Genomic DNA, 27,248 nt, shown 5'->3' with positions numbered 1-27,248 from the left:
TTTTTATTTTTTATTATTAGTAAGAAGTCAGTTTTCCATTTCACTTGTACAACGACGTAAAAAATCAAGAATTATGAGAATAAAGCAACACGAGAATAAAATCTTAGCAACACGAGAATAAAGTCGTAGGCTAATATTTTGAGAATAAAATAGCATTGTGAGATTAAAATATTAAAATTTCGAAAATAATTTAAAAATTACAATTACAAAGTCATAATGAGAGAATAAAGTCGAGAATAATAAAGTCATAATATTTTAAGAATGAAGTAAAAATTATGAGAAAGTCGTAGCATTGTGAGAATAAAGTCAAAATTACAAGAATAAAGTCGCACTACAAGATTAAAGTCATATTAATAAAGTTGCATCATAGTGAGATTAAGTCAATTTTTGTGAACAAAGTCGTTGCAATAAGAATAAAGCATTTTATTTCTTTATTATAAAGACTTTTTCTCTTCTTTTTTTTCACAAAATATAATTTTATTCTCATAATTCTTTTTTTGTTTGTTTCAACATAGCACTGAAAATACTATTGGATATTGATATCCAAGCGGTAATATCCATTGGTATTAACAAATTGAAAAAAATAAACTTTAGTGATTGTTTTTTTTATTACTGTACTATTATTTAGTGATTATTTAATCCATATGACAAGTTTAAAAAATGTAGCCTAGAGATACGAAATATTTAGGAATAACTATAAAGTCACTTGCTACTTACTAATAATTAAAATAAATAGGCTAGTAACGTAGAAAAAGCTAGTAAAATAGATTCTAGCTAGTTTTAGGAATAAATGTTAAAACAGCTCGTCACAGATATTAATATGTAAATCAACAGGTCTTTAATTGTGTAGATGCAGTATGTCTCGTTAGGCGATGCTGCTCATTTAGAGTAATTACGGTAAAGGCATCAACGCGGCTCTAGAGTTAAAGAGGCCGAACATCCATTGACAGCAGGACTCAAATCTACTGTAACTCTACGAGGTAAGCTGATTGATCAAGCTGTTATTATACAGAGAAATCGTGTTCTAGCATAACTGCATGCAACATCTACTTCTCGTCTGCATGTCTCATGTCATTGCTTTCGGAGTTTGAGTTCATAGTGTTTGTAACAACAGTGCTGTTGCATAATAAAAGGATGCAATTGGAGTTATTAGCACGAGGATCATGGCAGCTTGAATGTGTGTATGTTAGACCGAGATCGAGTAGGGGATCTTTCCTGTTTTGGCTCTTACTTGGATGAGTTAACATTAGCTAACCGGCTATCTTCACGTTGACAATGAAATAATTGATATTGCACATGCTAATAGAGTAGTTGTAAAATTGGTGCAAATGTAGGTTACACTTGTACATTAATTTTCTTTTCTTTTACGTGTTATGTCAGTCAAAGGCAGAAAACGTGGACTAGCTTCAGTAAATCATTCTCTAAACAAGTTCCTGGAAGACAGGAAAACACATGAGCCTCCTTTCATAGTCCAGAGTCTAATACACACAACCATAGAAAATGGCATTTGGTCACAAGACTGGGTGGGAATGTACAGATATTACCTCAGATTATGTTTCCTTGAGCCTGTTATGCTTGGCACCAAGTCTCACACTTAGAGATGTCAGATAGTGATTCATTGATTGAAGTAACTAAATAAAAGCGTGTTTCTGGTGATTGCGTTCAGATAGCCTATGTTTTATTCTTGTTATCCCACCTTTCTAAATCACAGAAACATAATAAAATACTACAGAGGAATTAGGCTACATTTCTTATGACGTGAACTTGGCCAAGTCTAACTGTTTAAATCAGGCGTTTCCAAAACAGGGGCCACAAGGAAGTAATGGGGGCATGTGGATAAAATAATGAAAAATAAATAAATAGCCTACATCTTATATATATATTAGACATATAATATAACATTTTCACTGTATAAATTGGGTCTTTAAACAAGCATCTATATAGGTGCCTTTTAAATTTTAGGATGGGTGTTCCTCACATGAGAATGTTCATATTCAGAGGTGTGTGCCATCTAAAAGATTGAAAACCCTCAGTTTTAATCATGATTATCGCTACTATCATTTGGTGTTAATCTACCTTCCCCCTCGGGTTGGTTGAAGAGTTTAGTGGCTCACCCTGTTTGGTCGGATGTGTCTTTTTGTCTTCTGTTTGATATGTTGCACAATTCTGCTGCCATTATAGTAGGAAAAACCCACTTTACTTGCTGCACAGCTTGTCCTCATTGCTCGCTCATATCCCAGGAGGACTGAGTTAAACTTGTTAACATGATAACGTGAAGCAGCATTCTAGGATAAAGCATGTTGGCCCCCTAGGGGCTCTTTTGCACTCATTTTTCCTCTAAAGTTTAAATCTCTTTGAAATCTTTGGATTTTGAACTGCTGCTTTCTGCTATAGTTTAAATAACTGCACAATCATAAATGGTTAAGTAAGGGATAATGTACATCCAGCCGGTTGTTATCTCAGAATAAACCCTTACAGGATGATTAGGTCTTGCATCACCCTGAAGGGGTTTATTCTGCGATAACAACCAGCTGGATGTACATTATCCAGCTTACTACACGTACACATAAGTAAATAATTAGACATGAAATAGGCTATTGATCTGAGTCTAAATATTTTATTAGCTCTTTAAATGCAAAGCTTCCACAGAGAAAGCAGTTGCTAGCAAGCTGAAAGTTCAAACTAGACAGACATTTAAGGGATACGGTTCAATCATACCACTTATTACACAGTATTTCACCACATAAATAATTATAGGGATAAGAGATATTGGTTTGTGATTAAACTGTTTTAAATCGTACCTGTTTGTTATCTTATTACAGTGAAAACAATCTTCGCAAAATGGCGGCAGCTGCATTTGAACGAAACGAGAGAGCGAGTCCGCGAAACCGGATGACATAATTAAATAACTGTACACAAAATATTGATTTGAGTTTTAATATTTTATTAGCTCACCAAACGCTAAACTTCCGTTCCTAGCAAGCGTAAAGCGCCAACTTCTTTAACTCGGATGAGCCTGTGCTATCTGTTTTTACTGGTTGTTATCTGGAATAACATACCGCTGGATGGCTTGATTGACCAATCAGTATTCCACAGAGCCTAGTAATAAAGGTGGATATTCAATGGTTGTCTTTTTTCATTGAATCCAAATGATATTGCCTCATATTTTTTTTTTTACATCTAGAGTATTTTTTTCATTAAACATGGACCGATATACACTGATTAGCCAAAACATTATGACCAGTCACAGGTGAAGCGAATATTGTTTATGATCTCTTAAAAATGCCACATATTCTGGTCTGGGTAGATTAGATGGTAAGCAAACAAGCAATCGACTTTGACAAGGGCCAAATTGTTGACAAGGCGACTGGGTCAGAATATCTCTTAAACGGCAGGGCTTACGGGTTGCTCCCTGTCAGCAGTGGTGAAAATTGACCATCAGTGGTCCGAGGAGGGACAAACCACAAACCGGCGACAGGGTGTTAGGCGCCAAGGGCTCATTGATGCACAAAGGCAACGAAGACTACCCCGTCTGGTCCGAGAAAAAAGAAGGTCTACTGTGGCACAAGTCACTCTAAATGAATGATGGTTATGGGAGGAATGTGTCCCAACATACAGTACATCAAACTCTGCTGCATGTGGGGCTGCATAGAGGAGACCAATCAGAGTGTCTGATGACCCCAGTCCACCGTTGAAAGCACCTACAATGGGCACACAAGCGTCTGAACTGGACCTTGGACCAGTGGAAGAAGGTCGCCTGGTCAGATGGTCCCATTTTCTTTTACATCACGATTCACGTGTATGTGTAAGCCGTTTACCTGGGGAAGTGATGGCACCAGGATGCACTGTGGGACGACAACAAACGAGGGAGTGAGGGTTCGAGGGAGTGTGATGCTCTTGACAATGGGAAACCCTGGGTCCGGCCATTCACATGGACGTAAATTTGACACGTGCCGCCTACCTAAAAATTGCTGCAGGTATACCCCTAAATGACAATGGTGTTCCCTGGTGGAAGTGATCTCTTTCAGCAGAATAATGCACCCTGCCATACTGCAGTCATTGTTCAGGAATGGTTTGAGGAACATGATGAGGAGTACAAGATGTTGCCCTGGCCTCCAAATTCCCCAGATCTCAGTCCAAAGGAGCATCTGTGGGATGTGCTAGCTAGACAAACAAGCTCAATCCACGGCGGCTCTACAAGGATCTACTGCTAACATCTTGGTGCCAGATACCACAGGACACCTTCAGGCGTCTTATAGAGTCCATACCTCGGCAGGACAGTGCTGTTTTGGCAGCATGTGGAGGACCTACAACATATTAATGTCATAATGTTCTTCATTATGTTTTGGCTCATCGGTGTATCAGCTGGGCTGACTAATCAGCTGATATTTGGCTATAGTGGGATCGCTGGATTTTATACAAAGCCATTTACATTGCATTCAAGGTAACTTAGTTAAATCATTGTTTAAATATAATAAAATGTTATTTTATACTATGGTCTGTCAATGAATGCTTGATTTTGAGTGGCTGGAAGGTGTGAATTAAATCCATTTATCCGTTTAAACCTGTGCAGCATCGTTTTTTACAATAGAAAGATGCTTCACGGATGCAGGTAATTTACACACGCATCTCTCTCTCAATAATTAATTCAAATATGATTCATTCATTCATTCATCCATATAAATGTGATCTACCACACTACTTCATCTCTGTGTCTTATTTAAAGCAGTTAGAATGCCTATACCTTCTGGTCAGTTATTGCGCTGCAAAAATCAATGACCACTTTAACTTGTGAATGTTGGCAAATGAAATGACCATGATATAAGCAGGATAAACCATGCGTAGCTGTGCATTAAATGATTTGAATGCACTCTGCTTCACATCAGGAGGTTCTTTGCTTCCACGTCATGCATTGAAATCGTTTAATACACTGCTAGCCATGGATTATCCCTTACATTTTTTGGTTTGCCTTGTTTTCTATTAATTTGTATTTTAATCAGCATAGCATCAGCCACTAATATGATTGAACAAGTGCTGTTCACTGAAGAGTGCTCGTAATCAATATTATTTTAGTATTATTTGGTACTAAAATAACATTAAATACTTTTATATTATTTATTAAGATTTTGAAGTTTTTGCCTTTTATCCGTATATATACAGTTATTATTTTAATATTCAATTTACATGTTAGTAATTTATGTGCTTCTCTTATTATTTTTTTAAATGTTTAATTTTAGTAGTTTTTTTTTTCATTTAATATATACATTTTATTTTATTTTAGCTTCATTTCAATTAATGAAAATTATTTGTATCAGTTTTAGTTAAGAATGAATAGGCTACTGCTCATAATTTGTATAACACTGGTGCATTTCATTGTTTTTATCAGTCCGCTCATCTCTAATATATGTCTGAGGACAGTAGAATCTCAGAGTTGTTATCTTAGAATTGAAGTATTTCCAACAAGACATATCTCCATATTCTGTCTGAAATGTCAGCAATGCAATGTCAAATTTGTTATCATGTTTTTTATGACATAGCATAGTTCACCCAATAATGAAAATTCATGTCATCAAATACTCCGCCTCATGCTGTTCTAAACCCATAAAAGTTTTGTTCATCTTCGAAAAAAACATGAAGATCATTTTAATAAAACTTGATAGATTTTGCCTTTGAAAGTTCACACAACCAAAACTTTGATGCTTCAAAATGTTCATAAAGGCATTGTAAACAAATTCCTCATGATTCAAGTGGTTTAATCCCAGTCTTCTGAAGGGACATGATCGCATTTCTGTATATGAAGAACTAATTTAATTTAGACTTTTATTCACATATAAACATTACTGTATGTAGAGCACATCAAATAATTGAACTATCCCATTCAGAGGTTAAATATAGTAATTTTATGTAGAAACACAGTTAGGTTAGACTGCCACACAGTAATCGTGATTCATGACCTATGAGCGGACATGATGACTTGGATAAAAATGGATGGATTGAAACATTAGGAAATTGCAATGAGGAAAGACAGTTGGCTTTTCTTTGGACTATTGTGAAGGCTGGTTTAATGTCATGGCCTGATCACTCACCTGATGCATCACTCCACAACCAGCCCAAAACATTTCCAAATCTCTAGACTCATGTATGAGTTTCTTTTGACTGTTGTGTGGAATCCAAGACAAATACCATACAGTTCATTATCTGTGACAGTTTTGGAGAGGGCCATGTTTATCTCATTGCATAAAACTGATCTCACTTATCTCTGTAAGATCAAGCAGATATCAAGGCTGTGATGTAAACCGTAGATTTGTCAACACGCAGCTTCTGTATAAACTAGTCTGTGTGAAGGCAGTGATAAAGTTTTGCCTCCTTGATCTCTTATGCTGTGTGCTGGCAGCTGGTGTTGTCCCGACTGTCACGTACCAACCTCTTAATTCTGGGAAGCTCTGTAGTCTTTGGTGTTGAATAGAGGCGGATAAAGTGCCAGATCTTTCATTTGCACTTGAACTGAACTGGAGATTTACTGTTTTGGAGATTTGACTGGATTTTCTGTTTTGGAGATTTTACTGGAATTATATTGCCTTTCAGAACAGGACTAAAGGTCTATTTAAAATTGTTTTTCATTTAATAGTGAACTGCAAGTGTTGGTCAGCCTTCTTAAACTCTCTAAAACCCATGCGACAAAGAAGTTGCCTACACTTTAGCATACTTTTAAAAAGAGTACTTAGGAAAATACTTTTAAATAATGTACGCCAGTGTGAGCTGAATGTAGTTTTCAAATGCTTAGTCGCATATTAATTGCAATTAAATGATATTGTGTTATATTGGGCTATATTGAAATGTATATTTAATGCAATTAACTGATCCTTAGAGTGCTTTTTTTGACACACTTAAGTTGGGCTTAAGTACATCTTTATATGTAATTTCATAATTACTTCTATTGTCTTTGAAAAACACTTAAAGTGATTGCCAATTGTAGTGACAAGCATTTGTGGTAAACTAAAATATACTCTAATGTCATATCTATTTAACTTTTGTCATATATTTGTATAAGTACACATGGTAATGATGTTATAATTTAGTACATTCGAAATATATTAACTTGAAATATTGAAAAACGCTACAATTAAATGTATAATCAAGTAATGTTACATGTGCTTTAGTATGAATTATTTGAAATGTACTGTAAAACTTTTCACATGATGACAGTGCACTTGAAGTGTGTTAAGAAACCGTAATGAAAGTGTGCTCCTTTTAAGTACACTTAAGTGGCCTTTTATTTAATCAATCTATTATCTGGGTATACAGTTTAAAACAAATACTTTTAATATTTAAAGTTCTCTACAAATTTACATACAGTTTAGTGCACTTCTTTTTCAAAAGGGAATGTATGCTATGCATAATACCATACTTTGATGTTATTACCAGTGTATCATGTCTAAAAATGTTTTAATTAGTAAATGAGTTACTTGCATTGTTTTCTTCCTCTCAATATTAGGGTTCAAGAGTGTGCAGTAAGGAAGCGTGTTTTTAGTTATGACGAACCCTTATGCACACACTATCGAGCCTCTGGACCCCCAGAAGCCTGACCACAAGTTTTTCAACCTTAAAAAACTTAAAGACCCCAGATATGGTAAGAAATTTTACACATTTTATGTTTGCCTTGTTTAATTGTCTAACCCAGGGTTTTCCAATCCTGCTCCTGGAGGGCCAACGTCCTGCAGACCAACCAGTTCTAACACACTTGCTAGGAAGTATCTAGTGAGTCTGAAGACATAATAAGTGCTTAATAAGAGTTGGAGCTAAACTCTGCAGTACAGTGGTCCTCCAGGAGCTGGGTTGGACACCCCTGGTCTAACCATTCAAGTAATGAAAGTTACATCAGCTGTCCTGCATTGGTTATTATGAATTTTGTGATGACTGGAGACATGACTGTGTCCTTCTCTGTACCTTTCTTTGAAGACCAACTTCCCTTCTCCATCCGTGTGCTGTTGGAGTCAGCAGTGAGGAACTGCGATGGGTTCCTGGTGAAGGAGGAGGATGTGGAGAAAATCCTCAACTGGAAGGTGACGCAGAGTCAGACTGTGGAGGTGCCTTTCAGACCGGCCCGCGTCATCTTGCAAGACTTCACGTAGGTTTTAACCCTATATAGCTTACTGTGTCATATTTGATACGTAAATTTGTAAGACATCTGTGGGACACTCTCAGCATGTTAGCCAGGGTTCAAAGCGTCAAATGTGAGTAAAACTTGAAAACAGTGTTAATGTGTTATGGCTTTGTGTGATCATCTTATCGCAACGGTTGTGATGTATTAAATAAACATATTGTCTGATGCGCTGCATGTTTCAGAGTAAAGCACTGTGTTCATTTTCAGTTTCGATTCACAGTAAAAATGTGTTCGAGTCGGTTATAATTATGAACGCCGCTAGCGTAGCTAGCGAAAGCGGTCATATAGGGTTTTTTTTTTTTTTGAAAATGCAATATTATTATGATCGCCGCTAGCGAAAGCGGTCATTTCGGGATTGTCAAAGTTTTTTTTTTTTTTTTTTCGTCACCTTAAAGAATTTTTCGTCAACGATACCAGGGACAACGAAGCACCGGGGAACATGAAATTCGGTGGGCATGTAGCCCCACTAGACTTCTACGGAAAAATTTCGTTTGGTCCCCGGGGGCCAACCCCCCCCCCCCCCCCCCCCCCGCGCTGGGCCCCCCCCAAACCCAAAAAAATGCAGTTTTTCCTAAATAACTACCTGAACCGTGGCACCGAGGATGAAGAAATTTTTATGTTATGTTGCTCTTAAGGGCCCACATCAACCTAGCCCATAATCACTCATTTGTGATTTGCGCCCCTCCCATAAAAAATGAAAATTCAATATTATTATGACCGCCGCTAGCGAAAGCGGTCATATAGGGATTGTCAAAGTTTTTTTTTTTTTTTTTTTTCGTCACCTACTGAATTTTCCGTCAACGATACCAGGGACACCGAAGCACCGGGGAACATGAAATTTGGTGGGCATGTAGCCCCACTAGACTTTTACGGAAAAATTTCGTTTGGTCCCCGGGGGCCACTCCACCCCCGAGCTTGGGCCCCCCAAACCCCAAAAATGCAGTTTTTCCTACATAACTACCTGAACCGTGGCACCGAGGATGACAAATTTTTTATGGTATGTTGGTCTTAAGGGCCCACATCAACCTAGCCCATAATCGACTGTCAAAGTTTTTTTTTTTTTTTTTTTTCGTCACCTACTGATTTTTTTTTTTTTTTTTTTTGTCACCTACTAAATTTTCCGTCAACGATACCAGGGACACCGAAACACCGGGGAACATGAAATTTTGTGGGCATGTAGCCCCACTAGACTTTTACGGAAAAATTTCGTTTGGTCCCCGGGGGCCACTCCACCCCCGAGCTTGGGCCCCCCAAACCCCAAAAATGCAGTTTTTCCTACATAACTACCTGAACCGTGGCACCGAGGATGACAAATTTTTTATGGTATGTTGGTCTTAAGGGCCCACATCAACCTAGCCCATAATCGACTGTCAAAGTTTTTTTTTTTTTTTTTTTTCGTCACCTACTGATTTTTTTTTTTTTTTTTTTTGTCACCTACTAAATTTTCCGTCAACGATACCAGGGACACCGAAACACCGGGGAACATGAAATTTTGTGGGCATGTAGCCCCACTAGACTTTTACGGAAAAATTTCGTTTGGTCCCCGGGGGCCACTCCCCCCCCCGAGCTGGGGCCCCCCAAACCCCAAAAATGCAGTTTTTCCTACATAACTACCTGAACCGTGGCAAAGAGGATGAAGAAATTTTTATGGTATGTTGGTCTTAAGGGCCCACATCAACCTAGCCCATAATCACTCATTTGTGATTTACGCCACTCCCATAAAAAATTTAAATGCAATATTATTCTGCTTTAATCGCCCCTATCTTCAGTTGAGATGTTCAGAACTGCACCATATTTCATGTGTATGATTAACTTGACATCCTCTGGGGGTATCCTCTGCTAAGTTTAGTAGAATTTCATCCATGGGGGGGTATAAAATAAATTCATTTATGTGCACATTTAGTGACTGTACACTCATCGGCCTGTAGATGGTGGTGTTGAGCGAAGGGTTGCTGGTTTAGGATGATACAGTCACACACACACATGCAGGAATAGAAACAAACGCAAGCATGCACACACACTGACATCCACACGCACAGACACACACCCATACACACACATACAAATCCACATGCACAGACACACACACACGCGCACACACATGTACGCACGCATACATACACGCACACAGACACACACACACAGACACACACACACACACACACACACACACACACACAGACAGACATGCACATACTATTACTTTTTTTAGGTATATACATAAACACGCAATACAGCCAAATTACTCCACGTCATTTATTTTTGTGGAAAGCCAGTGCAGGCCTGAGCGCCGGTCATATTTTGTACCGCGATGCGGTACATCTAGTTTGAATTTGGGATTGCAATGTGCGCCAAATTCAAAATAAGATTTTATTAAATAATATTTGGCCATGTAAATATCAGCAACAGCACCAAATTGCATATTATGCAATCATACACAATAAAGTGAGCTTCATATTCTCACTATATCAGTGATAAACACCAGTTGTAACAAATATGCTCAACAAAAAACACATGCAAATTAAAAAAATAATTTTTTGTCTAAAAAGGTTCCATAAACTTACACATGTTTCATATTTTCGCAGCTTTCTATCTGTCTGTTACATATTTGTCTCATTGTTTATTCACTGTGCACAGGGGGGTTCCTGCAGTGGTCGACTTTGCAGCCATGCGTGACGCAGTGAAAAAATTACAGGGCGACCCTGAGAAGATTAATCCAGTTTGTCCGGCAGACCTTGTCATAGATCATTCCATTCAGGTTGACTTCAACAGGAAGTAGGTTCATTTGACAGAAATGTAAAATTGCCTTTTATGTCTCTGTCTATCTGTCGATATTTCAGAACAGCCTCTGTCTAATGTCTGTTTTCATGTACAGAGTTCTCATGAGGAAATGTTTTAAATAGGTTTATGTTGTATTACAGGGTTTATTTAAAAGTATTTACCTTCGCCAAATGAGTATTTATTTAATCTAGAGCACAGAGAGTGTGTATGCTTTGTGTTTAAGTGCTTAATTATAGACAGTGAGCATGAGAAAATGCCACTGTAAACCCTTGTGCAAAAAACGTACTATTCATGGGTACTTTTAAAATAAGTTTGTTTTGTGTTTTCGGACACTTAATTGCATGTTAAAGGTTAGATTTATATTTAATGGACTTAGCTGAGCTTATTTTAACCCACTTAAGTAGGACTTAAATACATCTTTATATGTAATTTCATAATTACTTCTATTATCTTTGAAAAATGGTTAAAGTGTGCTCCTGAATGTACTGGCAAGCATTTATGGTAAGCTAAAATATACTTTGTTATTTTGTTTATTTGTTATTATTTTACTGTAATTTATTTAAACATATTTGTAATTATACATGTGCAATGATGAGGTTGCAATTTAGTACATTTTAAATATATTAACTTGAATGTAAAATAGAATTTTGCCCTACAGTTAAATTATAATCAAGTATGTTACTGTACATGTGCTTTAGTATGTTAGTCAACACAACAAAATAAGTTAAAACATGACAGAAGACTATTAAGAACATCTGTCTGTCTGTCTTTTATTTTTTTATTCTTTTTATACATTTTTGGGCTCCGTCCTTGTGAGCTCCTAAATGTCTCTGTCACAGCTAAAAATGAAAATTTAAACGTAATTGTCATTTGGAGCTCTTGTCTTGGGATTTGCAGTCTGTGATAAGGGAATGATAATTTAAAAGGATAATTCACCCTAAAATTCTGTCATCGTTTAATCACCCTCATGTTGTTCTCAAAAAGAAGATATTTTTGAGAAATGTCTGTTTGGTTTCCAGCATTCTTCAAAATATCTTCTTTTTGTGTTCTGCAGACAAAAAGAATGTCATATAGGTTTGGAACGACACAAGGGTGAGTAAATGATGACAGAATTTTCATTTTTGGGTGAACTATCACCATAACTACTCAGTTCAACAGTTCATTACATTTAAGTATACATTTTCCATATTTTAAGGTCTGACAGCGTTCAGAAAAACCAAGACCTTGAATTTGAAAGGAACAAGGAACGATTCGAGTTTTTAAAGGTAATTTTCCCCCTCTGTATTTGACATGTTTTGATATTGTTTGTCTTTTCAAGATATGAAGATGATGATTGCTTGTGAACTAATTATATTGGTTCACAGTGGGGTTCTAAAGCATTCCGGAACATGCGGATCATTCCTCCGGGTTCAGGAATTGTCCATCAGGTCAATCTGGAGTACCTGGCCAGGGTTGTGTTTGACCAGGATGGTTTCTTCTACCCGGACAGTCTGGTGGGAACGGACTCACACACAACCATGATCGACGGGTTGGGAGTGCTGGGCTGGGGTGAGTGAAACTCATCGAGAACCACCAGTAGTTTCATTATTTTAAGTCATTTACAGTTATCGTTCTTGGTATGAACGGGCCTTAATTTATAATTATGAGATTAAAAAGTCATAATTATTAGATAAAAAGTTTAATTGGTCATAATATTGACTCATGTATAAAATGTCAAAATTATTTCATAATCATGACTTATGCATAAAATGACAAAATTGTCATAATTATGACTTGTGTATTATTAGTTTTTAGTTTAGTTTTACCTTTATTGTCATTGCATGGTATACAACGAAATTTGATGTCTCTCATATAAAACAAACTGTATTCATCCATATTACCCACATATACCAACACACATAAAAACAATAAGTTAAAACAATAAAAACAATTAAAATAGCTTAAAGCGTCCGTTCAAAATTATTGAAGCAGCTGTGGGGGGATAGAGGGGGGATACAAAATGTATTATGTATATGACTTACATTTTACATGTATTCTATTATTTATTACTTGCACAAAATGTTGAAATTATGAGATACAAAGTCATTATTGTCATATTTGTTACTTTTTATCTCATAATTATAACTTTTATTATTTTGTAATTTATAATTTATGATTTTGACATTTTATTTGTCATAATATAAAAGTAATAATTATGACAATTTCAACTTTCATGTAATAATTTTGACTAAGTATCTCATAATTTTGACATTTTATGTACAGGTGGTATTACACAAGTCATAATTCTGGCACAATTTCAGCTTTTTATCTCATAATTATGGCTTAGTACCTCAAAATTTTGACATTTTATGTATGTCTCAAAACATGACAATTTCAACTTTTGTCTCATAATAATTATGACAATTTTGACAAAATTATGAGATACGAAGGCATAATAATGAGACAAGAAGTTGAAATTGTCATATTTATTACTTCTGTATTATTATGACATACACAAAATGTCAAAAGTATGAGATACAAAGGCATAATTATGATATAAAATGTTGAAATTGTGTCATAATTATTATGACACATAAAATGACAAAATTATGAGATACTATTTCAGCTTTTTATCTTATAATTATGACTTATATAACATGAAAATTATACATCGTAATCATAATATGCAAGTCATAATTGTCACAATTTTGACCTCTTATCTCATAATTATGACTTAGTATCTTATTGTGACATTTTATGTGTCAGTACAGAAGTAATAATTATGACAATTTCTATTTTTATGTAATTTGACTTATTGTATCATAATTTTTACATTTTATGTATGTCAATACACAAGTCATCATAATTTTGACACAATTTCGACCTATTATCTCATAATTCCATTTTATATAAAAGTTAATGTATATTTAATTCAAAAATCATAATTATGACATCATTTTTTTTACTTTCATGTCATAATTATCACTTATGGCATCATTTTGACTAATGTCATAATTACGACCTTGTATCTCATAATCCCGACTCTTGTAATATTTGTTTATTAGTGTTGGGCTGGCAATTAAAGAGAAAGAAATGATAAATTCTGTAATAAACACAATGTTCTGCTGAGATGTAACCTCAGATCTTTCGGAGCAGGTGTGGGAGGAATTGAAGCAGAGGCGGTCATGTTGGGTCAGCCCATCAGCATGGTGCTGCCAGAGGTCATAGGCTACAAACTACAGGGGACACCCAACAAATTCATCACCTCCACTGACATAGTGCTGACTGTCACCAAGGTATGGAAGTCTTGCCATATCTGATTTTATGGTGGCTTTGGTTTGAAAATATTGGAAACATTAAAAATATTCTCTCTACTAGAAGAACTTAATGGATAATTTGCTTTGTTTTATCATATTCTTTATCTTCCCAGCATTTGCGGCAAGTTGGTGTGGTTGGAAAATTTGTGGAGTTCTTTGGCCCTGGTGTTGCCCAGCTGTCTATCGCTGACCGTGCCACCATCGCCAACATGTGCCCTGAGTATGGAGCCACCGCTGCCTTCTTCCCTGTAGACCCCATCAGCATTCAATATCTGACGCAGACGGGTACGCTAACCTGTCCCTGATCAGTTTTCAAGTACACTTAAGCATACTTTAAAAAAACAAAAGCAAAACTGTTAACGCTTTAGTTTAGGGTCCAGTTCTCACTATTAACTAGTTGCTTATTAGCATGCATATTACTAGGATATCGGCTTTTTATTAGAACTTATAAAGCACATATTAATGCCTTATTCTGCATGACCATATTCTACATCTATTAATCCTACCCAATTCCTAAATTTAACAACTACCTTACTAACTATTAATAAGCAGTGATCAGGAGTTTATCGAGGCAAAAGTCGTAGGTAATACTTAATAGTGAGAATTGGAACCTAAACTAAAATTTTTCCATATAACTGCTTTCGGACACTTAAATGCATGTTAACTTCAAATAAATGAAAATATATTATATAAAATTATATTATTTACTTTTATATTAAATGCAATTGGCTGAACATTAGAGTTTTTTTCACCCACTTAAGTACATATTTATCTGTAATTTCATAATTCTATTGTCTTTTAAATATGGTTAAAGTGTACTGCTGAATATACTGACGAGCATATATGGTATACTCAAATATATTTTAATGTAATTTCTATTGAAACTTGTATCTCGTGTTTAAATATTTGCAATTATACATTTGTGGTGATGAAATTGCAATTTAATACATTTAAAATATATGCTTAAATTTACTATCGGATAACACATTGCCATTATTTTACATGTACTTTATAAGGTTAGTCAAAACAGCAAAATAAGTGTACTTTAAAGCATGACTAGATTATTCAAATATAATTTAAAATGTACTTAGCAGTAAAACTTTTGACATTTGACATTATTATAAATTGCACTTTCTTAACACAGTGTTGAAATAGTTATGAAAATGTACTCTCTTTAAGTACACTTAAGTGGCCTTTTTATTAATATTATAAACAGTAGTATAGTTAATTTTTTAGAAATACTTTTAAGATTTGAAGTGCATATTCAGTACAATTAAGCACACTTCTTTTTCACAAGGGGAACTACATCCTCCTGTGGTCAGTAAGGTGGAATTACTTTGAAACTGGACTCTCGTTTATGTGTGTTTTATACATATTTGTTTTTAAGGGAGGGACATGGAGAATCTAAGTTACATAGAAAAGTATCTGAGAGCGGTGGGCATGTTCAGAGACTACAGCAACACTTCTCAAGATCCACAGTTCACTCAGGTATCTAAACTCAACACAAATGTGCGGTTCACTGATATGTTTGCACTAGTCACTGCTGTCTGCACCACTTTCTGCTAAATGTGTGTCTCTCATTTTTTCACATCCAGGTTGTTGAGTTGGACCTCAGTACAGTTGTCCCCTGCTGCAGCGGTCCTAAACGGCCACATGACAAAGTGTCTGTATCAGACATGAAGCAGGACTTTGAAACGTGTTTAGCGGCCAAGGTACATGTCACAGTAATACCTGGAAAACACACAGGACACACATTCCCTTTGATTCTCGAGATAATACGGTATTCTGTTTCCTCATGGATCCCCCAAAAGTAATCTCTCTACACACTTTTGAGGTTTTTCCCAGTTTTGTGCTTTTGAAAAAGCAACAGATAGTTCAGCTCCACAGCCAAAATTGAAAATGAAATAGAGTGAGGCTTGTTCAATCATAATATATTGTGTATGAAAAACTAATCATTTTAAAGAGTAAATGACCACTGTGCTAAACTAAAAGCTTAGCAATCCCACAATTACATGAGCAGAAATCGAATTCCTGTGAAAGCCTATTTTCGTTGGTAATTCATTTATGACATTAGGCATAACTGACATTAAATGAAATTGACATAAAAAGCCACAACTGTCATAAAAAAAAATTGGCATAAGTTGAAATTGCCAAAAAGTAATTATTACATAAATTCATAATTGACATAAAAAACAATGATATCATAATTTCAATTTCATAATTGTTTTTTTTGTGCTAGTTTTTCGACTATTGTAATAATTAAGACTTTTTGTCATGATTTCAGTTTAAGTTAAAACTGACATAAAAAAACTATTCTGACATGAGTCGAAATTAACATAAATAGTTGAAATTATCACTCATAATTATTGCACAAATAGTCAAATTTGACAAAAAACAGTTGACATCAATTGTTTGTCAATTTCAACTTAAATGATGAGATAAAGTCACAATTGACAAAGTTGAAATTGTGATTTATTACATAACTATTATATACTTTTATTTTTCCTCATAATTAAGAGATAATATCATTTTAACATTTTTATTATTTTAATTAATGTAATTTTGTTCCTCTTTATTTTTTTAATAATTCATTTAGATTACATTTTTTTTTTTTTTTTCAAAAAATATGTTTTTCCTCATGTGGTGGAAGTGGGTTTCATACATTCCTGTGTTGACATTTTTCCTTAGCCTAAAGATGATCTCAAAGCTAATATATGGACATAACAGTCATAAAATCCATAAACATCAGATTTTAATTTCCTTAAAGCAGTGCTGAAGCAACCATTCATGTCTAGAGAAATATTCCTGCACACCTTTATCATCCATTATCGTCTGTTGTCTACAGCAAGGCTTTAAAGGATTCCAGGTGGCTCCCGAGCGCCATGATGTTCGAGTACCATTCCAGTTTAACGGTGCAGAGTATTCACTTTCTCACGGATCTGTGGTCATCGCAGCCATTACCAGCTGTACCAACACCAGTAACCCCTCAGTCATGCTGGGAGCAGGTACGTCTGCATACAGGGGTCATTTACACCCAAAGTATAATTCATCCACTCATCCTCAAGTCACTTCAAGCAAGGTTTTCCCCTCATTTTTAACACAAAAGAATGGTTAGCAGGCTGCTCTTTTCCATATTTTAAATATATGAAAATGCATTGAAAAAACACCATAAAAGTAGTCCATATGACTCTCTAGAATCATTCTAATGATATCATTTTAATGTTTGTTTGAACTGTCCCTTTAAGGACAGATTTTAAAGGGTTCGTTCACCCAGAAATGAAAATTCTGTCATTTATTTCTCGCCCTCATGTCGTTCCAAACCCGTAAGACTTTCGTTCATCTTCGGAACACAAATGGAGATATTTTAATGACATTTGAGAGCTTTCTGTCCCTCCATTGACAGCTATGCAACTACCACTTTTAAGCCCCAGAAAAAGTCATCATAAAAGTAATTGGAACAGTCAAAGCCGGTCCATGAACACTCGGCAGCAAGTGGACTGAGCGTCTGCAACTCTAGTTCGACGCATCTATGAATATCTATATCTGCAATAGACTTCAGCTGGTGTTTTTGCTAAACTAACACAATACAACAAGACGAAGGTGCCAGCTTAGACTGTAGACCTGTACATTTATCTCTGCTGCTTCCTTTACAACTTACGGGAACCAATCACAAACTGGCTTATCCACCTGGCACGCTATTGGCGGGTTTAATCCAATCCAATTCCAGAGCCGTTACGGCTCTGTCCAATTCCTTTTAACCTCTCGACGATGCTCAATGGCTTCTTTTTAGCAAACAAATCGCTCGAGTGGGTGTAAATACCATTAACTTTCATGTTTTTTTTGCACAACCTGCAAAAATTGCTCTACTCCATTGGTGCTTGTGCAAACCGCTGATCAACACGTTTGGTTACACATTTCCTGCCTGGAGTTTTCACGTCGCTCTGCAAAGTACTTCACCCGGATCGTTGGTCTGAAGGACTATCCAATTGCGTACAGAGTCATTTGAACTATGCCCGTTGATCACGCCTCTTGTGCAGTAGAAAATACATAGCAGACTCCCTAGACCAATGTTCAATTTTAAAAGATTGAGCTTGGTCTGGTGATAGCCAGACTAGCACTAGCTAATAGACCATTAAAAAGTTATAGTAAAAATTAATTAATTAAGAGTACCAATGAGTTAATAGATATAAAAACACAAACCTAAGGTTATCACATTTCTTTTGGAATTTAAATGTTGTCAGATTCACAACCAGAAACTGCACAATGTTGTGGTATCATTGATTCTTACTATGAGTGACGACACGCTGACCGTTCCAAGATCGGTCGAATGTCTACACATCTATGTTGAGAACCACTGACTTTATAAATATGCTCAATGTATTTTTGTCTATAGTAATGTAATGCTTCTCTTTATTTCCATCAGGTCTCTTGGCTCAGAAGGCTGTACAGTGTGGTCTCAGTGTGAAGCCGTACATAAAGACCAGTCTGTCTCCAGGGAGTGGAGTGGTCACCTACTACCTTAAAGAGAGTGGAGTCATGGACTTCCTCACTCAGTTAGGGTGAGAAACCATCAAAATATGAGGACAGCATAACTACACAAAATGCTTACAAAATCTTTAACAAATTTGTAATAAAATGTATCTGTCTTTAGTTTTGAGGTTGTTGGTTATGGCTGCATGACCTGCATTGGAAACAGTGGACCCCTTCCAGAGCAGGTTGTAGAGGCGATTACTCAGGTAAACAAGCTTTTACTCTTCATTTTATAATGTTTTTGGATAATGTTATTATCTTCAGAAAAAAAAATAATGATTTTTTTTATTTATTTTTATGTCACAGGGTGATTTGGTTGCTGCTGGTGTCCTGTCTGGAAACAGAAACTTTGAGGGTCGTGTCCATCCCAACACACGTGCCAATTACTTGGCCTCTCCTCCGCTGGTCATTGCCTATGCTATCGCAGGCACAGTGAGGATAGATTTTGAAAAAGAGCCTTTAGGTAAGTAATATTTACCAGGTATTAATCTCATTATTTTACATAACAATGCTTGGTTCTCCCTAAAGAGCATCAAAAGCAACAATGTTTCTTGGCCTGTCTTAATCCAGCTGTGAACTCTAAGGGAAAAGAGATTTTCCTAAGGGACATCTGGCCCACACGAGAGGAAATCCAGGTGGTGGAGAGACAGTTTGTCATTCCTGCCATGTTTAAGGAGGTCTATGAGAAAATTGAGGTACTTTTAAATGATTAACTCGTCTGTCATAAATCAAAACAATGCCCAGTTACAAAAAGTAAATGTAATAAATTGAACTGTAGTGTTTGTCTATTTTCATATTCAGAAAGTGAATGAACGCTGGAACTCCCTGGAAGCCTCCTCTGACAAACTGTACAACTGGGATTCCAGTTCCACTTACATAAAATCCCCACCTTTCTTCGATGGACTGGTATTGTATACTGTTTTTTTTACATGTATTCAGTGTCATAACTGTACCATTATGAAAAAGAAGTGCACTTTAGCCTACTTTTAAAAAGAGTTCTTATTTAAATAATATACTTTAAATTAATATACTTAAGTGCAAACTGAATGTAATGGTTTCAGACATTTAATGTTAATAAAATGTATTATAGTTTAAATTTAGATTAAATACAATTAGCTAAACTTTAGAGGTTTTTTTTTTTTTACCCTCTTAAAGGAGCAGTATTTTGAAATATAAAATTTCAGCTGAAAAAAAAAAGGACATATTTGTGCATCTTGTGAAAATGAATGTGTACCAATTTTTGTGAAAATCAGCCACAAGGTGGCGCACATGACCTTTGAAGTAAAAAAAATTATTTGGAATTATTGTGTTAAGAAACATTGGTACTGTATGCAAGTGTACTCTCTTTAAGTACACTTAAGTAACCATTTATTTTATTAAATTTATATATATATTTATTATTTTTTAATACCACTAGTGCACATTCAATACAATGAAACTTTGACAAGGGTAGGCAAGAACTGTAAACATATATTGCTTTGCTGCTATTACAATTTTAGACCCGGGATCTCCAGACACCAAAGCCCATAACAGATGCTTATGTACTGCTGAATTTGGGAGATTCTGTGACCACAGACCACATCTCGCCTGCTGGTAACATTGCACGCAACAGCCCTGCTGCACGCTACCTAACTAGCCATGGGTAAGACTTCTAGCATCCTCCAGAATTCAAGCTGTTACATGACTGTCTCTCTGTAGTCTGGTATACATTGTTTTAGCAAAAAAAGTTGTAGGCCTACATTGTCATTAAAATTGAGATATGACTCGGAACACTGTGGGTAATGAAATATTCCTTTCCTTTGCTAGACTCACTGCAAGAGAGTTTAACTCGTACGGTTCTCGTCGAGGAAACGACGCAGTCATGGCTCGAGGCACATTTGCCAACATCCGCCTTTTTAACAAGTTTATAAACAAGCAAGCTCCAAGCACCACTTATCTTCCTACAGGAGAGACGGTAGGAGACTGTATTTTTTTCATATACATATACATATACATATACACACACACAGGGCTTGACGTTAACACCCGCCATATGTGGGTGGATTTCAGCAGTGGTGTGTATCGCAATCACTCCTATTAGCCACTTTGGCGGGTTGAATTTTATATAAATTTTTCAATTGTAGTCTTTTAAAAAGGCATCTGAAATAATAAACTAAGTGTAATGTATTGTTGTCAAAAATATAGATTTTTTTGATACATATTGATACTGAAATATCTGAAACTCTTCCAATACTCATTTTCTGCTGAATAGATACAGGATACCAGCTGCGCTTTCTTGTTTTCTCATCTCTCTGACAGAGAGCTGACACACAAACCCGCCTCCCCTCACTCACTCGTTTAATTTGATCCGAATTAATATTGTTGGTGTTACAGGGCTTGAATTTCACTGTGGGATTGTGTGTATTGTGCAAAAAAAATTTCATTCCCACAGATTTTGTGCTCACACCCAAAGAGTGCACATAAAGCCAAGTGTATTGGCTATATAAACCAGTATAAGGGGTCTGTGCGTCTGGTCTTAAAGTGACAGCAGCCTAATATACTGGCTGCCAAATTATTAGATAATAATAAAAATATCTATAAGGAAGTTTTCCCCCATGGTATCGATGTCAAAATTGTGGCCAGTGAAAATGCTGAGCGAGTAACTTTGGAAAACCAGTAGTCACAGTGGCTGGTGAGCAAGAAGTTAATGTCAAGCTAATTATTATACTAATAATCCATTAGATTATTATACTTATCCATTAGGTTATTATACTATAAACCCATGTTATTTTTTAACACATTTTTCCATACCAGAGAAATGTTCACATTTGACAATTGTAATAAAATGTTTTTTTTTTTGTTGTTGTTGTTGTTTACAGATGGATGTGTTTGATGCTGCAGAAAAATATCAGCAGGCTGGTCATCCTCTCTTGATTCTGGCAGGCAAAGAGTATGGATCAGGAAGCTCTAGAGATTGGGCTGCCAAAGGGCCCTTCCTCCTGGTAAGGTTTATAGTTAATCTAAATTTATGGTGACTTGGACACGATGATCAGTGTCTGGAAACTACATGTATGGGATAAAATATTTTTCCAGTACATCTTGTGCCAATGCAGTTTTATTTATTGCAGTCTCAATCAATTTGAATCTTGTCTTAATGTGATGTCCCTTGTTAAAAAGAAGTGGACTTAATTGAATTGAATGTGCACTTGTAGTGTATTTCAAATATTAAGTATATATATATATAAAAAAAACCTGTACTTGCAGATGATATTATATAAATCAAATAAAAGGCCACTTAAGTGTACTTAAAGAGAGTACACTTTCATGACTGTTTCTAAACACGCTTAAGTACACTTCTAAAAATTGCACTTTGTAATAATGTAAATTTAAAAGTTTTACTTTAAAGTACATTTTAATAATCATACATCATTCTTTTTTTAATAATCTTCTGTCATGCTTTAAAGAAATACATTTATTTTGATGTGTTGACTAAAGCACATGTGAAGTACTTGAATATATTTCTAACTGAAGTGTTATTCGTTATTATATTTTGAAATGTACTAAATTGCAACTTCGTTATTACAAATGTATTTAAATATATGCCATACAAGTTTCAATAGAAATTAAATACATTTCATTTTAACATAAATGCTTGTTAGTACATTCAGCATTACACTTTAACCATACTTTAAAGACAACAGAAGTAATTATAAAATTACATATAAAGATGTATTTAAGTCTTACTTAAGTGTCCAATAACATTATATTCAGTGTGTACTTAAGTGTGTGTTTTTAAAGTATATTATGATTACTAATTTTAAAATTAAGTGTACTTCTTTTTTTCATAAGTGGTTGCTTATCCATTATTATTTTTTGTATGTATATTTTGAATGCGTCTTCTTTACTCTTGGCTCTGTTTACACCTGTTATTAAGATGCGATCGGATCACAAGTGGACCAAGCTAAATACAGGTGTAAACGGCGTCAGCACGAGCTTGTTCACTTTCGCCCACTTCCAGAGTTAGTATATGACCAGACTGCTTTCGTAGTGTAGATGCTCATCTGATCGAATGCGTTCGAACAGCCACAAAACACCGCCTACTCTCCGCCTACTGACTTAATGGGTTAACATTATTTGAAGTGCACTAGCCAGACGGGATTAAAACTTTGTCTGCTGAAGAGTTTGGTTTAAAGACAAAAATGTTCTAAGCACAATGTTCTCTCACCATTCCTGATTTCTAACACACACTCACAGCATTTGCTGTGGTCTTGCTGCTATCAGAACAGAAACGAAAGCTGCTGCTCTCCATGTGTTTTTCTGTCGTCTTTTTGCGCAAGCTTATTTTGTCCATTAGATCAAAAGTTCTGAAAAAGCCCATTAACTGCCCATAGACCCTCCCATCGAAGAAATCAGGACAGAAGTGGTTGAAAGTGGACAAAAGACACGGATTAAAATACCAGGTGTAAACAGGAATGTGTCTCACTTGTCTACTCGTGATCCGATTGACTAAAACGCATCTTAATACCTGGTGTAAACAGGGCCTTTGATAGTTAAACAGCCAGTTTCTGGATAAAACAAAAAAGGGTGTAGTGTGCAACCCTCTCAGTGAAACTGCTACTGCTATTGATTTTCTCCCTTAGGGCATCAAAGCTGTACTAGCAGAGAGTTACGAGCGGATTCATCGCAGTAATCTGGTGGGCATGGGCATCATTCCTCTTGAGTACCTGCCGGGTGACAGCGCTGAAAGCCTCGGGCTCACTGGCCGCGAGCAATACACTGTGATGATTCCCCCACAGCTCACTCCCAGAATGACTGTGGACATCAAGGTAGAGCTTATGATTCCACCACAAACCCTGCCTTAAATCAGCAGCTCTCAACTGCTTTCTCTTCAGGAGCTCACATTTTACATCATGTGGCCACACAACACAGTACCAAAAGTATACAGCACTAAACAAAAATGTCCTTAAAATCAAGTGCCCCTATTATGCTTTTTTGGATATTATATTTCCTGTAGTTTGTAATGTAAAAGGTCTGCAAAGTTTCAAAGATCAAAGTCCCAAAAGAAAGAACCAATTGCATGAAATTAGTCGTCAGTAATTTGTCCTACTTTCTGCGCGAACCTTTGTAGGTATGTAACAAAATTGCACAATGCCCATCTATGGTCTGTATTGGCTGTCTGTGAACCACGTCTACTTTTACCTGCTCTCAAACACTGTAGTTGTAGCTGAGACTGGAAAAGTTTTCGTGTTGTCGACATGTTTAGAAGATGCTGTTTTCAGTGCTGCAAAAGCATATCCACTCATCCAAAGGATGAGATTGATACTGTAAAACCGACACCATCATTACTGTTCGTATCACTGTGTATCAAATGTTATGGAAGCCTCCGGAGCTGAAATTCAGATATGGTAATGAGCGGTTTGTTTTCGGCACACACAGTAAGTGGTAGACCAATCACAACAGACTGGACCTTCTGACCAATCAGAGCAGAGTAGACCGCACTTGATCCAGTAATACTAACACTTTGTCTTCTATTCTATTCTATGAAAAACCCCCCCAAAAAAAACCATGTACTGCGTTATAGGGTCATAGCACTTGCATATTGTTGTCCTACTGTCAGTTTAACTGCTTATATTGTTCTCATTTGTAAGTCGCTTTGGATAAAAGCGAAATGTAAATGTAGACCAATCACAACAGACTGAGCTGTCCGACCAATCAGAATAGATTAGGCAAATCACAACAGCCTGGGCCATCTGACCAATCAGAGCAGAGTAAACCAATCACAACAGACTGGGCCATCTGACCAATCAGAGCAGAGTAGACTCCTGGAAAGGAGGGGTTTAGAGACCAGAAAAACTATTATTTCATGTACATTTTTTTATATTTTTTTACTTTAAAAATGTAATTATTGAAATTTATTTTCTTTCTTGAAATAAATCTGAAATAAAATATAAATATTATTTGAATTTTTTTTAATGTTGCCTTGGAAAATAAATTACTAAAACTAAAACTAAAGCTATAGAAATATAAAAAAAGAATAAAAAGGACAAAAGCACATAACAAAAGTACTAAAATTAAATTAATATGAAAACTGAAAATATAAAAATATACGCCATATACTACAATTGTATGTAAACAATGCTAAAATAACACTGCCTTAAATATTTTTTTCTCCCTGTTCCATATGATTAAATGTGGTGTGTTTCGTTCATCTCTGCAGCTGGACACAGGGAAAACATTTCAGGCTAAGATGAGGTTTGACACGGATGTGGAGCTGACTTACTTCCATCATGGTGGCATCCTCAACTACATGATTCGCAAGATGTCTGAAAATTAAGACGGAAAGGACACCCTCTTCAGGACATTCCACTCTAAACGCACATATCCACCATCTACATGTTTTGTCCTGACAGTGTTTCTGTTTTTTCCTTAAGAACCAATTAATGTGTTGTTTACTTTTAAGTGTACTGTAATGTTTGCTGTCAACATCAAAATAGTTTGCATAATGTTGTGTGATACACGTTTAATTCTCTTCAGTATCTCTGAAAGGTGCTGTTTTTGATTCTGATGTTGTGCAGATGATGACTTTATTGGTTTGGTGGAGGCTCAGTCGGATTGAAGGGGAAGTATGAAAGCATTAGATGTTGTCAATGAGATGTTAGATGTCTATCTCTGCACTGCCAAACTGAAGTCGCATTCTCGCTTCTCTGTTTAGATGATATCAAAGTATAAATTAATATCTTATAATCTTATTAATTACTGTACTTAAACTGAACTTTGACACAATTTCTTTACAGGTTATCTGCTTATATAATGTGTGCTTTTTGTTAATTCTAATAGTTAAAGGTATAGCGGAGGATCTTTCCAAATTTTAGATAAGACCCGCCCTCTCCACTTTTTGAAAAGTTTGATTGATTCACCAGAATGATTGACAATTAGGAGGACCAATAGTTTACACTACCCACCAGGAAGTAAAACATCCTCCGCTATACCTTTAAAAATTGTGCACAATGATTATGATTACCATGATTCCGTTTCGTTGTTGAAGGTTTTTCTTTCAGAAGTCACATAATGGTTATGCATTACCTGTACATTACCTTTTAGACTGACATTCAAAGGAAAATTTGGACTTAAAGCCTTTATGTATAATACATTAAAAAGGTATTCAAATTGTACATTATAATGCATTACATCTTTTCAGAAATCATTGTTACCAAAGTTAAAATGCATTATAATATTTGCAGATTCCTTGTTACATCTGAAATTGGTTTATTGTCATGTGTTTTAATGCATTTTACTTTCTGAAGGTACTTTCAATGAATTGATAAGTAGCCTACTGTATTATAACTGATTGCAATTACTCGTGATAAGGTGCAAAACAATGCATAATTAATGCATTAAAATACTTTTATAATGCATAATATGAAGGCTTTAAATTTGTTGCTCTCTGCAAACAAATATTGCATCAGATAAATTCATTTAACAACTGTTGAACATGAGCTCGCCTATCGTACTCTACAGTTGAAAGTGCCTATTTTTCAGATTGTGTGTATAATCACTTGAATCACTTGTGCACCTTTTATTCCGGTCTTTATTTCTTGTGTCGTGCATTCCGGTGCAAAGTGACTAAAAACTAAATCCATCCGAAGTCGATTTCACAACTTTCTTGCTGCTCGTCTGTAAAATGTATTGACGATGTGCTTGGAATCAGATGCGGGTTTACTAAATGTGAGACAGACCTTATTCAGATCAGCGCCAGGTAGTATAAAAGTGAGGCACTTGCCGTGTTGTCAATGGCATCCGCTATAAAAAGCTGTATATAAAGCTCATACACGTATAATTTTCCACAGCTCATATTGTCTGAGTTTTTTGTAGACTGAAATTTCTTGGAAATATATATTTTTTTGTAGTGTTTCATCAGCAGAACAATCCACTGAAGAGATGTAGGCTACGTTTTTTAAGATGGCGCTGCAGTGAAAGATGGCGCTGCAGTGAATAAGGTCTTCTACTCAACAAATTCTTCATATAGATGTTTTGTAGTTTCAAACCCAGACTGCCACAGTTTTGCTCCAATGCTTCAGCAGTCAAATTGATTGACCTTTATTTTAATAACAGAACATTTACATGTAGTTTTTGTGGAAACTGGCTTTATGAAAATAAACCATTAATGAAATTAATCTGTGTTCCTTTACAGTATGTGCAACATTAAGATCTCTATTTCTGACACTGTAGTAGCTATGGGTCTCATGATTTTAGTTTTGGAATGACTCACTAATTAGCCTACCTCGAATTTATCGAAAATCGATATGCTAAAGTTCTAATGCCTCGTTTCATTTTGAACTCGCATTTGTCGGCCAACACACTGCTTAATTTCAGTAAACTGACCACTACATTCCAAAGTCATTAAGAAATTACAATACTTTACTTTTCACTAGGAATAATACTCAATTTTATACTGTTGTGAAATAAGACATACGTCCTCTGAAGAACGCATCTTCAAA

At 35.7% G+C, this 27,248-nt stretch overlaps 1 protein-coding gene across 1 annotated transcript; it reads left to right on the top strand.

Moving 5' to 3' along the window:
* The first annotated feature begins 885 nt into the window (after window positions 1–885).
* Window positions 886–25,922, top strand: aco1 (aconitase 1, soluble). Its single transcript, XM_081359352.1, has 21 exons — window positions 886–980; window positions 7,496–7,630; window positions 7,960–8,128; window positions 10,802–10,939; window positions 12,141–12,210; window positions 12,310–12,493; window positions 14,081–14,220; window positions 14,355–14,526; window positions 15,629–15,729; window positions 15,837–15,953; window positions 17,087–17,246; window positions 18,665–18,800; window positions 18,893–18,977; window positions 19,078–19,234; window positions 19,342–19,466; window positions 19,573–19,677; window positions 20,271–20,413; window positions 20,578–20,725; window positions 21,630–21,752; window positions 23,391–23,576; window positions 24,968–25,922. Exons 2-21 carry the CDS (start codon window positions 7,534–7,536, stop codon window positions 25,082–25,084), a joined length of 2,673 nt encoding a protein of 890 aa, XP_081215478.1. The 5' UTR covers window positions 886–980; window positions 7,496–7,533; the 3' UTR covers window positions 25,085–25,922.
* The last annotated feature ends 1,326 nt before the right edge of the window (window positions 25,923–27,248 follow it).

This window comes from Scardinius erythrophthalmus (assembly GCF_964197995.2).
Source record: "Scardinius erythrophthalmus genome assembly, chromosome: 2".
Taxonomy (NCBI): Eukaryota; Metazoa; Chordata; class Actinopteri; order Cypriniformes; family Leuciscidae; genus Scardinius; species Scardinius erythrophthalmus.
This window is presented reverse-complemented; position numbering and strand designations above follow the sequence as displayed.

What these genes read in the sequence shown, in the direction of transcription:
- aco1 (XM_081359352.1), top strand. Translation starts at nt 7,534, where the DNA reads ATGACGAACCCTTATGCACACACTATCGAGCCTCTGGACCCCCAGAAG. An exon ending in GTTGGGAGTGCTGGGCTGGG is followed by an intron (nt 12,494 to 14,080) that starts GTGAGTGAAACT and finishes CTTTCGGAGCAG; the next exon opens with GTGTGGGAGGAATTGAAGCA. An exon ending in AAACGTGTTTAGCGGCCAAG is followed by an intron (nt 15,954 to 17,086) that starts GTACATGTCACA and finishes TGTTGTCTACAG; the next exon opens with CAAGGCTTTAAAGGATTCCA.